Here is a 14,463-nt window from a genome sequence, read left to right on the forward strand (position 1 = left end):
GATCTGATAGATAGAGTGCGTGATGAACTATGGATTGAGGTTCGTGACATTGTACAGGAGACAGGGATCGAGACCATCCCCATGGAAAAGAAATGCAAAAAAGCAAAATGTCTGTCTGGGGAGGCCTTACAAATAGCTGTGAAAAGAAGAGAAGTGAAAAGCAAAGGAGAAGAGGAAAGATATAAGCATCTGAATGCAGAGTTCCAAAGAATAGCAAGGAGAGATAAGAAAGCCTTCCTCAGTGATCAATGCAAAGAAATAGAGGAAAACAACAGAATGGGAAAGACTAGAGATCTCTTCATGAAAATTAGAGATATCAAGGGAACATTTCATGCAAAGATGGGCTCGATAAAGGACAGAAATGGTATGGACCTAACAGAAGCAGAAGATATTAAGAAGAGGTGGCAAGAATACACAGAAGAACTGTACAAAAGAGATCTTCATGACCCAGATAGTCACAATGGTGTGATCACTGACCTAGAGCCAGACATCCTGGAATGCGAAGTCAAGTGGGCCTTAGAAAGCATCACTACGAACAAAGCTAGTGGAGGTGATGGAATTCCAGTGGAGCTATTCCAAATCCCGAAAGATGATGCTGTGAAAGTGCTGTACTCAATATGCCAGCAAATTTGGAAAACTCAACAGTCGCCACAGGACTGGAAAAGGTCAGTTTTCATTCCAATCCCAAAGAAAGGCAATGCCAAACAATGCTCAAACTACTGCACAATTGCACTCATCTCACACGCTAGTGAACTAATGCTCAAAATTCTCCAAGCCAGGCTTCAGCAATACGTGAACCATGAACTTCCTGATGTTCAAGCTGGTTTTAGAAAAGGCAGAGGAACCAGAGATCAAATTGCCAAAATCCGCTGGATCATGGAAAAAGCAAAAGAGTTCCAGAAAAACATCTATTTCTGCTTTATTGACTATGCCAAAGCCTTTGATTGTGTGGATCACAATAAACTGTGGAAAATTCTGAAAGAGATGGGAATACCAGACCATCTGACCTGCCTCTTGAGAAAACTGTACGCAGGTCAGGAAGCAACAGTTAGAACTGGACATGGAACAACAGACTGGTTCCAAATAGGAAAAGGAGTACGTCAAGGCTGTATATTGTCACCCTGCTTATTTAACTTATATGCAGACAACATCATGAGAAACCCTGGGCTGGAAGAAGCACAAGCTGGAATCAAGATTGCCGGGAAAAATATCAATAATCTCAGATATGCAGATGATACCACCCTTATGGCAGAAAGTGAAGAGGAACTCAAAAGCCTCTTGATGAAGGTAAAAGAGGAGAGTGAAAAAGTTGGCTTAAAGCTCAACATTCAGAAAACGAAGATCATGGCATCTGGTCCCATCACTTCATGGGAAACAGATGGGGAAACAATGGAAACAGTGTCAGACTATTTTTTTGGGCTCCAAAATCACTACAGATGGTGACTGCAGCCATGAAATTAAAAGACGCTTACTCCTCGGAAGAAAAGTTATGACTAACCTAGACAGCATATTGAAAAGCAGAGACATTACTTTGCCAACAAAGGTCCATCTAGTGAAGGCTAGGGTTTTTCCAGTGGTCATGTATGGATGTGAGAGTTGGACTGTGAATAAAGCTAAGCACCAAAGAATTGATGTTTTTGAACTGTGGTGTTGGAGAAGACTTTTGAGAGTACCTTGGACTGCAAGGAGATCCAACCAGTCCATTCTGAAGGAGATCAGCCCTGGGATTTCTTTGGAAGGAATGATGCTAAAGCTGAAACTCCAGTACTTTGGCCACCTCATGAGAAGAGTTGACTCATTGGAAAAGACTCTGATGCTGGGAGGGATTGGGGGCAGGAGGAGGAGGGGATGACAGAGGATGAGATGGCTGGATGGCATCACTGACTTGATGGATGTGAGTCTGAGTGAACTCCAGGAGTTGGTGATGGACAGGGAGGCCTGGCGTGCTGCAATTCATGGGGTCGCAAAGAGTCGGACACGACTGAGCGACTGAACTGAACTGAACTGAACTGATGGACACATAACATCTGAATGCAATGTGTGATCCTGGTTTGGTATTGGGCCAGAAAGGAAAATAATTGGGACTCCTGGCAAAATTTGAATAAGGTCTGTAGATTAGATAATTGCATTGATATCAGTGTTAATTTCCTGGATTTGATCACTGCACTGTGTTGTTTAAGAAAACGTTTTTGTTGTTAGGAATTGGGTACTAAAATAAAGGGATATCATGCTTACAAATTCTTTCCCAGATGGTTTAGGGGAAAATGCATAATTTAGAGAGAAAAAAATGATAAAGTAATTGTGATAAAAATGTTAACATTCGAGGAATCTGGATGAAAATATTTAAGAATTCTTTGTACAATTTTTGCAACCTTTTCTCAATTCTAAAATTAATTCAGCATAAAAGTTACATGAGTAAAAAAGTAGAGGATGGATAGATAACTTGTCCATAGATAACATTTGATCTTGACCTTTCTCCTTCTTTCTTCCCAGATAAGGTTACAACCACAATCAGCTTTTAACAAAAAAGACAATGCTTTGAGCCAAGCATGGCTTACCAGAAAAGTACCAGCTTAGATCCCAGACAATTTGTTTTAAGGCATTCTTTGGTTTTCTTTTGCAAGGCAGTAGGTAATCAAAACCAAGACAGGAAAGTTAAGTCTAATTTGCCTAAGACTACACCATTCCAAAGAGGTAGGACCCAATTCTGTTGAAGTTTGCAAACAAAACATTCCTTTCTACTCTATACCATGCTGAAGCCCAGGCTTCACTCTCTGTGAAAATACAAATAAGAATTTCAGCACTCCAGAAGGAACCTATAGTGCGAAAGAAGCTATTGCAGGGCCTGGCAGAGAGGACAGACACTCAAATGTTTGCTGAATCAGTAGCTCAGGAAACCAAGCACATCTGTTTTCAGTATTCTGCTATACTGAGCTATTTTTAAGTACTGAAGAAAAAAAAACACTGTATTTATGTGGGTGTAATACTCTAGCTGCAGATATTAGTCAGCAGTTTCATTCAGTTTCTTGGATCTCATTCTCTACTGTCTCCCCTTTCTCTTCTGTGACTGTTCTCTGCTTCACAGAAGCCCCACTAACCCCCTCTGAGCCCCTTCCTTATCAATCAGCTCTTGCAATTCCATCTCCCACCTTACCCCTCCCTCAAAAAGGGAGGAGCTGAGTATGAATTAGAGGAGAAAATTTCTACAAATAAAGAGGCTCATTCTGCCAGAGAGGTCAGGAGTTAACACGCAAGAAGGACCATCTTTCCTAAATTTGACAAGGAAAAATAAAAAACAAGGAGCCCAAGTCTCTGGCCAGAGCCGAGTAGCCACCTATAGACCAAGACTGCAAAAGCCCCAAACAGAAAAGTGAAACGTAAGGAAAGGTGCTGAATTCAGGCCTAACCAGCCCATCAGGTATGCAAGATACAGCAGAACTTAGAGTCACTCATTCTGTTAAAATGAAATGGGTTATATTTGTAGTTTCATTGATATGTTTTCAATGGTTATGAATTTTGCTTTTAAGAAAACAAAGCTCTTGGTATTTACTACACCATGAAATAAGTACCTAAATACAAGTATAGTCATTTTGCTTCCCAGGTGCCAGTACAGAACCCACCTGCCAATGCAGGAGATATAAGAGACTGCAGTTTGATCCTTGAGTTGAGAAAATCCCCCCTGGAGGAGGGCAACCCACTCCAGTATTCTTGCCTGGAGAATCCCATGGACAGAGGAGCCTGACAGGCTATAGTCCATAAGGTCACAAAGAGCTGGACACAGCTGAAGCTACCTAGAACGCACTCACATAGAAACTTGAACCACATCTAGACAGCAGCACCTGCACAAGAAGACTGGTTGCTATTTAGGACTCATCATGCATATACCTGGGAGAGAGGGAGCAGTTTAAGGACTTGGGTCTGGGTCATCTTGGGTCTCACCAACTGTGGCCCTGCCCTGGAAAGGCCATGTGTGTATTGGGGTATTAGAGGTAGGGAGAGGGTTCATGCATGCATGCATGCATGCATGCTAAGTCGACTATTTTCGACCCTATGAACTGTAGCCCGCCAGGCCCCTCTACCCATGGGATTCTCCAAGAAGAATACTGGAGTGGGTTGCCATGTCCTCCTCCAGCAGATATTCCCAACCCAGGGATTGAACCCGCATCTCTTACATCTCCTGCATTGGCACGTGGGTTCTTTACCACTAGCGCCTCCTGGAAAGCCCAAGGAGAAGGGAGTGGGAGAATAAGCTGGAGCTCTTCTATTTCTTTATATTACCCATGACTAGTGTGGTATTTGAGATCCTGGGCAAGGCAGCATCAGGAACAGTCGAGCCAGAGAGAAGGCTTCTGTCCTCGGCCTCTCTGCTCTCATAATCTTCTATCTTCTATTCCTCTGCCCATCGACTCTTGAGCTGCTGGCAGACAATTACGTCCACAGCCAACTCCCTCTTCTTTCCTCAAACTGTATGCCAGTTCTGGACCCTCCATCTAATATCTGCAACTTACTGCTGCTGCTGCTAAGTCACTTCAGTCGTGTCCAACTCTGTGTGACCCCATAGACGGCAGCCCACCAGGCTTCCCCATCCCTGGGACTCTCCAGGCAAGAACACTGGAGTGGGTTGCCATTTCCTTCTCCAATGCGTGAAAGCGAAAAGTGAAAGTGAAGTCGCTCAGTTGGGTCCAACTCTTAGCGACCCCATGGATTGTAGCCTACCAGGCTCCTCCTTCCATGGGATTTTCCAGGCAAGAGTACTGGAGTGGGGTGCCATTGCCTTCTCCGGCAACTTACTGAGCTTACCCCAAATTCATGTAGCGTGCTGGTTGCTTATAGTCAACATCATTAAAGAACTGGAACTGGGGAGAGAGGAGACCTTGGAGATCTGGGCTGGCTTTGAAATGCTCTGGTCCAAGTCAGTTACCACCCTGCTGGCCCTGGAGGCCCAATCTACATTGACAAGGCCCCCTGCTCTTGTACTCACCTGACCACAGACTTAAGCAGATGAGACAGTCAGCTGCAACTGCCTGGTCGTGGATTGCTAATGAACATGGCAATAACTTCACGAGAAGTTACCTTAAACTTCCAGGAAGTCTTAGCATCACCCAGTAATTCGAACTTCAAAAGACTTAGTTTAGCTGTGGAATGGGGCAGTAAAATCTTCAACCCCATTCTGGCTATTCAGGACTTGCCTGTTTAGCTAGCTGCAGGGAGTGGGGGAACACAGTGGGTGTGGAGAGATGACAGTCAAATTCTCTACAGGAGATAAGAGTGCCTGGGCCTGGAGCTGATAAATTTATCCCTCAATAAACACTCTTATAGGACTCCCTGGTGATCCGGCGGTTAAGAATCCCCTTGCCAAGGCAAGGGACATGGGTTTGATCCCTGGTCCAGGAAGATCCCACATGCTGTGGAGCAACTAGGCCTGTGTGACACAACTACCCAGCTTACATACTTAGAGCCCAAGAGCCACAACTACTGAGCCTGCGTTCTAGAGCCTGTGCTCCAAAACAAGAGAAGCCACCGCAATGAGAAGCCCACACACCACAACTACAGTAGCTCTCCACTTGCAGCAATGAAGACACAGCACAGCCAAAAATAAAATAACTTAAAAATTTCAGTCTTACAAAAAGTCCTTTGGAACTGAAAATGGGATTTCCTAATTTAAGTGTTTTATTAAGTAAGCACTTCTCTTATATTTTCCGAAGAATGGAAACACACCTGGACTGTACTCTTGTAAAAAGTGGGTATAGATATAGCTTTGCTTGCAGATATAAATACAAAGCAATGTAAAATTACTTTTATTAAGTAATGCAACATGATCTTTTGAACATTTTGTAGAGCAACAGTACTTATGCTAGCTAGTGCTAGTGGCAGGCAGGAAAAAAATATTAAAAAAAAAACCAAACTGGCAAGCAGTCAAGTCCATCAGGGATGTAGCAAGCATCTATTGTTTTTCCTATCCTGATAAACTTTCTGCTGGCCCAGTAGTCCAAAGAAAGTCCCTGTTTCCCTGTTCTTATGCCATACGCCCATTGCTTGTTTTAGAGATGGGCATGTAAACCAAGGCCTGTCAGAGCATCTCACACACTGGACTATAGGAATTCACCCAACACAAAGGTACATGCCCCAGTAAGGTCCAGTGAGTAATAAGAGGGCTTTTGCTGGGATTCTAAGGAGAGAGGTAAGGAGTCTTCCTCTATAAACTTGGACCTGGGAGGTTACAGGACTGCAGGAACTGACAGCAAACTTGCCCTTGCAGAGAGTCAGAGAAGAAACCAACAGAAAGAGCAGAGTCCAGATAAAATAATTAAAGTCCAGATCCTTGAGAGATTATCTGGATGTTTCCCAGAGCAAGTCATGTCTGAAGTAACGGACTTTTCTGTAACATGAGCCAACAGTTTGAAGTGAGTACTGTTATAGGGTAGTATCTTTAAATGTTCAGTTGTTAAGAAATTGATGATATGCACCAAAGATACCTAGGTCTCCACTCTGACCTTTATTATTTACTCTGTTTCATGCACTAAAGTACTAAGCACATTAAAGCTATTATGTAATAAAATTCTAACCACCACCACATGAGGAGGATATTATTATCCTTCTCAAAACAGATAGAGAAGGAATTTGCAACCTGGACTCTAGAGCATGTGAAACTACTTGATTATTCAGGTCCTTGCCTCGGTCACGTTTCACATCTCTTAAGAGAGGTGGCTATCCAACATTTTAGCCTCTTTTCTTCCAAATGACACAGGAAGTATGAACAAATGAAATCCAAATGGAGCAGGATGGGGCCCCAGAACCCTCTATCTTGTACCCCCCTCTTCCAAGGAATTCCTAGGGCTTCAAAAAATATTTTAAAAGCATTTCACAGAACACAATAAGAAAGGATAAAGAATACTTCTTGTATGGAACAATTTCCAAGAATTATTAAATAGGAAAATGTAAGGTGCAGAACAGTTTATACAATGTGCTACATTGATTTGTGTTATTAAAAGAGAGTACATATACATATATGTGTATCTGGAAGGATAAACAAGAATTGTTTATATTTGCCTGGGTGGCCAAGGAATAGTAGGAAAACTTTTTGCTAAGTACACTTTTGTCACTTATATTTTAACCACGTGAATGTATTATCTGTCTTAAAGAAGGAGAAGGAGACAACCATGATGACAATAATTACATTCGTGTAATGAATTTCAAGCCAGAGTGAGCTTGCCACTGGGAGGTTGAAATGGTTCTCCCAACGGGCTGCTATCTGATCCCCAAAATTTAACTCCTTTCTTCGACATTTATCTTTACATATGACTAAGTGTTAATTACTAAATTGATTGCTGAAAGCAAACAAAATATTCATAAACTAAATTTAATCAAATTTTCTGAGGAAAATTTTCTCAGACTCTGTTGAGGAAGTGTGGGCACCATGCAACGTCACAGCGCTGCAGAATTTCTGCTTCCATGCATACAAACTGAAGCTGGGAACTTCCTCATTTGAGCTCATTCATCCCTTAAAGAGCTACTAAGTGCTGACCATGTGTCATATAATGTGCTTAAGCACTGAACACAGAACCTGAAAGTGTTAGTCGCTCAGTCGTGTCTTGACTCTTTGTGACCCCACGGATGTACCCTGCCAGGTTCCTCTGTCCCTGGAATTCTCCAGGCAAGAATACTGGAGTGGGTTGTCATTCCCTTCTCCAGGGGATCTTCCCAACCCAAGGATCAAACCCGGGTTTCTTACACTGCAGACGGATTCCTTACCATCTGAGTCACCAGGGAGAGCTATAGAAGAGAGAACAATTTACAAAAGGGCACATTTAAAATCCCTACCTTATGGGTTTACATTCAGGTGATAGTGGAGAAATATACTATAAACAAAATAAAGATGTAAAATAAATACTATATTCCATTAATCCTATGATGAACATTTCTTCACGTTTTATGAAACCTAAAATTGGGATGCATTTTTTGATAGGTGGCATCTTACAGTCAAAGCTATGGTTTTTTTTCCCAATAGTCAGGTATGGATGTGAGAGTTGGTCCAAAAAGAAGGCTGAGCACCAAAGAACTGATGCTTTTGAACTGTGGTGCTGGAGAAGATATTCTCCTTGGACTGCAAGGATATCAAAACAGTCAATCCTAAAGGAAATCAACCTTGAATATTCATTGGAAGGACTGTAGCTGAAGCTGAAGCTCCTGATGTGAAGAGCTGACTCATTGGAAAAGACCTTGATGCTGGGAAAGATTGAAGGCAAGGTAGAAGGAGGTAGGATGAGATGGTTAGATAGCATCACTGACTCGATGGACACGAATTTGGGCAAACTCTAGGAGACAGTGGAGGACAGAGGAGCTTGGCATGCCACAGGCCATGAGGTCAAAAAGAATTGGACGTGACTTAGCAAATGAATAACAATAACAATCTTTTTTCTCTTTCTCTGAGGTACACTTGATGGCATCTTAGATCTGATGAAATACAGAAAAATAATATATATATATATATAAGAATAAAGTAAGACTGAAACGGAATACAGAGGACCATAAGCAGTGCAGAGGAAGAAGGAGTATGGGGAGATGGCAACTTAAGAACAGTCAGGAGAGACCCAAGTAACATTTACGTGTGCATCCATGCACAGTTGTGTCTGACTCTATGCGACCCCATAGACTTAGTCCGCCAGGCTCCTCTGTCCATGGAATTCTCCAGGCAAGAATAATGGAGGGGTTGCCGTTCCCTTCTCCAGGGGATTTTCCCTACCCAGGGATAGACCCCAGGTCTCCTGCATTACAGGTAGATTCTTTACCGTCTGAGCCACCAGCGAAGCCCAAGTAACATCTGAGCAGACTTAAGTAAGGTGAAGCAAGTGAGGCATTTCTCTATGTGGGTAGAGGAGCAGGCATCCAAAACACAGCAAAGACAAGCACAAAGGCCATGAGGGGAGATCAAGTTTCAGAAACCTAAGGAAGCCAGTGTTGCTGGAGTGGAGGGAATAAAGCAGGAAGTGAGTGAGGTCAGGGAGACAACAGAGAGGCCAGATTACACAGGGACTTGTAGACCACCTCTCTACTTAGTGCATGATCATTGTCTTGAGTCTAGAGAGGTCAGACAGGGTAATACATAAGAGCACAGGCTTTGGAGTCAGATTACCAATTTATGTTCCAGCTCTGCCACTTTCTACCTATATGACATCAAGCAAGTTACTCTCTGTCCCTGTTTTGTCACAGGAAAAATGGGGCTAATAACATTATTCAGTTCATAAGGTTGTTGGGAGAATTAAGCAATTTATTTCTTGTAAAGTCCTTTGAATAGTCTAGCAAAGAAAGAGCACAAGTGTATTTGATACTGTTATTATTGATTGGTTCTGAATGTCAATTACTGCTTCATCATTATCAATTTATTTTGCTGTGTGTTATTTGGTTAATGAATAAAATTTAATGCAAAATTTTATCAACAATATTTTTGAACCCTGACTTTTCCAGTAACTAGTCTTTAAAAACCTGTATGTGATTGATACATTTTAAACACAAATTATCACCTCCACTCATCCTCCAAACCAGGTATGGACAAAACTCCACCGCATTACCACCACCCTCAACCAATCTTGTGTAATGATATTTCATTGTTATTGTTGAGTTTGCTATAGAAAATAAGTAAGGATGAGGAAAGTGGGCCACTGAAGAGAGCCACTGAGCTAGGGGATTGGAAGCAAGCAAATCTAAAAATGAATTTCAAATCAATGAGTTTTGTTAATTGTTCTATTCTCAGAAAAATCACTTTTATTTACCCAAGTTAACATTTTGAAAACTGAAAGTTACTCAGTCGTGTCTGACTCTTTGCAACCACACGGACTAAACAGTCCATGGAATTCTCCATGCCAGAGCACTGGAGTGGGTAGCCTTTCCCTTCTCCAGGGGATCTTTCCAATCTAGGGATCAAACCCAGGTCTCCTCTGCATTGCAGGCAGATTCTTTACCAGTTGAGCCATGAATTATATGTATTTTAATGATTTGTGGCACTCGATTCTTTACCAGTTGAGCCATGAATTATATGTATTTTAATGATTTGTGGCACTCTCCCATTGAATAATTAGATTTATAAAAGTGAGAAGTATAATGGCATAAGTCGGGCAGTCACAATTTTTTCATGTTTTCTTTTCCTTTATTTAAGAAACGGTTCTTGAGCATCTGCTATACTTACTGAAATTTAAAACAAAGCAGGGCATTTTGGAAAGGTTGGTGCCTTAAAACAATTCTGCTAAAATGTGAAGGCGCTGCTTTTTATTACCAAATAATACATGTAATAGACATCCATGAGCCCCACTCTATCTCAGAGCTTTACCCCTAGAGGTGAGGAGAGGCTCAGGGAGGGGTGAGACTTAAGGACTAGATGAAGTTCTTTGCAGATATTACTTGGTAATAAAAATGCTGAGCATTTATTGGTTACTTTTTTTAGGCTGCAAGGAAATGCCCTGGTGGAAAATGTCTAAAGCAAACTGTCAAGTGTCCAGTTTTAAAAGAGAGGACAATGCTTAGTGTACAATATTTTTGGCAGTATGATCCCCACTGTTCTCCAACTCACAGAAGCTTAAAACCTTGGCACTAGCAAAGGAAACTGCACCATAGCCTTTGTGATATGTGTTATCTGCAAACCCACCTTACAAATGAAAAAAAGGATCTTCCTCCTCATCATTATATTCATATATCCTTTAATGCTTTTCACCTTTTATGGGACAATGCTAAGCCACAGAGATATAAAAATGAACAACACATTCTGCCATTAACAGTCTGGCTCAGTAGGCATTTACTGAGAGCTTATCAACATATCAACATATCAACAACTGCAAAGGAATAGCATATACACATGTATCTAGATTTCAGGGAGAGCTTTCTGAAGATACCAAAGTTAAATTTTAAGGAACTAGCAGGAGTTTCCTTGATGAAGTGGAGGAAGGGGAAGGACATATCCAGGCATATATCCAGAGTATGTGGGGGAGGCAGGAGCTGAAAAAACAGGCAAGAGCCAGAACATAACAGGCCTATACATCAAGCTAAGGAGTTTGGATTTTATTTTGGGGTGAATGGGCAACAACTGGAGGATTTTCAGACGAGGACTAAAGTGGACAGACGTTTTGTCATTGTCAGGCTCACCCAAGAGTGGACTTGGTGACTGGAAGAAACCCAAGGCTTAAATGCTGACAAACTAGTTAGGAAGCTATTGCCCGTAACCTTGGTGAAAAATGATGAGAACATAAACCATGTCAGAGGCAGAGAGCATGGAGAGCAGAGACCTACTTGAGAAACAGTCTATAAATAGGCATGACAGGATTTGACTACTACTGGACATGTGGGGGTGAAATCCAGAGTTTCAGATTCCTCCCAGCTTCCTCCTTCCAGCTTAGGCAATTATTTGGCTAGTGGTACTAATGAGTGTGGCAGGGCACATGAAAGAAGCATACTGATTTTTTTTTTTTAAGGAAGGATGGGGAGTCTGAGACCTGTGGGGCATCCAAGGGGAGTGGTGTATGAATCAGTTATAACTAGACTCTGCGCTTTTACGTTCAAGACATTGACAAGACTACTCCATAAGCATGTGTATCTGGCACTCTCATTTCGAAAGAAACAAGGCATACCGATTTGAAAAACGAATATTTTTCATGCTAACTGCCCCCGCCGCCCCCCCACCCCACCCCGCCCCGCCAGCCACACACGCTGAAAATGTAGGAGTTTAGCATTAATAACAAAACATCATGTTCCCTGCTGCCAAACTGACACTGCAGATTAAGGTATTTTCTCTAGTAAGCCAAACGCAGGGTTGGATTGGTTTCTTCCTCACACCCATAGAAAATAGCGGTGTACCTGGTGTTTAGATCCAGGAATTCCTTTTAGCAGGTTGGAAGAGCAAAAGCTGAGAAATGCGCCCTCCCGTGGCAATGGAATGAGGGGGCTCAAGTACCCTATTTTTCACCAAACAAAGCCCTGTAAAGAAATGTAATTTGTGGAGATGAGAAGGCCACAAAGCTCGTACTGCTATACCGCAAAACCAAATGAACCCTCCCAGAGGCCGGGACCCCTTACCTGTCACGTCGGCCGAAGGAAAATTTCACTTTCGACTCAACAAAATATAACCCCAGACTTGACAGCTTGCAGTAAGTCCCGCCCGGCAACAATTAAACACCTTGCAAGCCAAAATGCATACAAAATCCGTAAGGTCCCCTGCCGGCAGGGCCGGGCTCGGACCACGTGGGTGGTTGAGGCCAGCAGGAGGCACCAGCCGAAGGCGGGAGTGGGAGGTGTGTTCTTACGGGGGAGGGTGGAGCCTACGCAGTGGGCGGGGCTTGGGAGGACCCGGGCTACCAGCCTCCTCTTGCCTACTTTCCCCCTTTGCCTTCGCCCTTCGAGCCGCCACGTAACGCCACGTAGCCGCGCATGCGCATCTCAACTGGTGGCGGACGCTGTTTCCGGGCTTAGGGGGCTGGAGCGGCCGCTGAGTAGGCTGTGGCGGTGGCGGCCGGGGAGTGCAAAGTGCAGGCTTGGGGGTCAGGCCCTGCGGAGGACAGGGGAAGTTAATCTCTTCTTTCCCGAAAAGGCCGGTAGAGCCCGCGGCTGAGCGGCAAGATGAATTTCCTCCGCGGGGTTATGGGGGGTCAGAGTGCCGGACCCCAGCACACAGAAGCCGAGACGGTGAGAGGAGCGGCGGGTCCGGGACTTGGGAAGGGTCCGGGCAGAAACCGGGACGGAGGACATAGGGGCCCGGAGGTCATCCCCTGCGCGTCACCGTGGGCCGGGAGTCTACATGCCGCCTCCCTTTTTGCCCCCGTGTCTCTCTTCCTCTCCTGAAACCCGCAAGTTATTCCCTCACACCCGCAGCGCAACCCGCCGCGCGGCGGCTTGGCCCTGATGACAGCAACCGCGCCCCGGAGCTCCGCAGGCCGCTTGGTGGTGGTCCGCGGTGGTACCACCGGGAAAGGCATCCGTCGTGGGCAGAAGTGGCCCGACCTGCCTCCCACGCCCTGGGGCCGCGGGCCTGTCCCTCCCGTTTCGCCAGTGTCTTCACTGGCGGTGATTAACTAAAGTCCACCTCCCTCGCAATCTGGAATGGGGCTTTGAGGAAGACTGCAGGAAGTTTAAAACCCAGCAGTTGACCAAAGCAAGTGGCTAAGAATAATACGATAGTTTGGGTCACAAAGCCACCTGCCCCTGCCCCTTCAACTGGAGGCAGGTCGTTCTTCAGGTATCATTAGTTCGGACCCCGTTTTTCAGCCTCACCCACTATTTGGGAAATACTCGCTTGGACGTTGTGGGGATCTTTCGCGCTCAAAATGCTTTGGGAACACGCGTCCCTTCCATTTTCTCCCCATTCAGAAGTCTGAACTCGTGGTAACAGGATTTGCAGCGTCACTTTAAAAAAATTGTTAGCTACTCAACACAGTTTTTGATAAGTTGGTTCGATTTTAGGTTTAGGATAAATCTCGAAGTTTGGTTAGTGTCTGTTAGGAATAAGTGTATGACCTTTTTTTTTTTTTTTTTAACTATTGGTTTGAGGGTAATTTTAGGTCTACAAAAAAGTGACAAAGTATGACATTGTAAAAGTAAACTGTGGTTAGTATTCGTAGACACTACTGGATTGTCTATGAACGTTACTATGTTCTGTGTTACTAGCATCCTGAAGGTTCAATAATAGCTTTCATTTGTCAGGCTCTTACCTTATGCTGGGTACTGTGTTCTTTGTAGTTTACATTTTCATTCTCCTTAGATCCCCAACCACCTTGCAGGACAGGTGACAGTGTCCTCACTTTACAAATGAAAACTTGAGGCTTAGAGAAGTGAAGTCACTTGACCTAAGTCACACTGCTAGTAATGGAGCTAGGATTCAACCAAAGCTTGCCTTACATCAAAGCCTAGACTTTATTGCTGATGTCTGCATTTTAATACATATCTGGGAATTTTTGAAATATATGTAATTATTAAAATTCATGTCATCTGAGTTAGAACTGTTTGAAGCAGAAGCTGAAAGCTGGTGAATCTGCTTTCCTTCATTTGAAAATCAGGAGATTTCACACACGGTCATGTGCACACACACATACGTGCACACATACACATACACATGCTCTATTCAGATTACCATAGTCAGCCCACCTCTTCAGCTTTTGTTCATGTATTTTATATTTTTGTTTGAGGCACCAGGTTTTAAAGTGTGGTTTATTAGAACTTGATTTGAATCCTTGCCTTCCACCTCTCATTAGGTTGAACAGGCAAGAGATGACTAATACCCTATGAGTAAAATCAGAAAAATGCCTACTCTGATGGGTGTATTGAGGATTAAGTGAAATAAAAGATGGAAAGAAACTAGCACTTAGTATGTGTTCAATAAAAGTTAAGTTTTTATTACTTTTTTTTTTTTTTTTTTTCTTTTTTGGCTGTGCCATGCAACATGTGTGATCTTAGTACCCAGGCCAGAGACTAAACCTGTACCCCCTG

The 14,463-nt window shown here is 43.4% G+C and overlaps 2 protein-coding genes across 4 annotated transcripts in view; one reads left to right on the forward strand and one right to left on the reverse strand.

The window, feature by feature from the left end:
• G3BP2 (G3BP stress granule assembly factor 2) overlaps window positions 1-12,241 on the reverse strand; it is a 92,697-nt gene extending 80,456 nt beyond the window's left edge. The window contains exons 1-2 of one of the 2 annotated variants that reach the window (XM_070791595.1): window positions 12,061-12,241; window positions 11,842-11,961 (exon numbers count right to left, since the gene is read on the reverse strand). The gene's annotated coding sequence lies outside the window, so the exon portion shown is untranslated. The remainder of the gene's footprint in view (window positions 1-11,841; window positions 11,962-12,060) is intronic. The other variant, XM_070791597.1, reaches the window with a different exon arrangement.
• A 166-nt stretch (window positions 12,242-12,407) lies between these two features.
• USO1 (USO1 vesicle transport factor) overlaps window positions 12,408-14,463 on the forward strand; it is an 81,248-nt gene continuing 79,192 nt past the window's right edge. The window contains exon 1 of one of the 2 annotated variants that reach the window (XM_019962935.2): window positions 12,408-12,666. In XM_019962935.2, the coding sequence (XP_019818494.2) occupies window positions 12,601-12,666 (66 nt within the window). In that variant the 5' untranslated portion in view covers window positions 12,408-12,600. The remainder of the gene's footprint in view (window positions 12,667-14,463) is intronic. The other variant, XM_019962936.2, reaches the window with a different exon arrangement.

Source organism: Bos indicus, chromosome 6 (assembly GCF_029378745.1).
Source record: "Bos indicus isolate NIAB-ARS_2022 breed Sahiwal x Tharparkar chromosome 6, NIAB-ARS_B.indTharparkar_mat_pri_1.0, whole genome shotgun sequence".
Classification (NCBI taxonomy): domain Eukaryota; kingdom Metazoa; phylum Chordata; class Mammalia; order Artiodactyla; family Bovidae; genus Bos; species Bos indicus.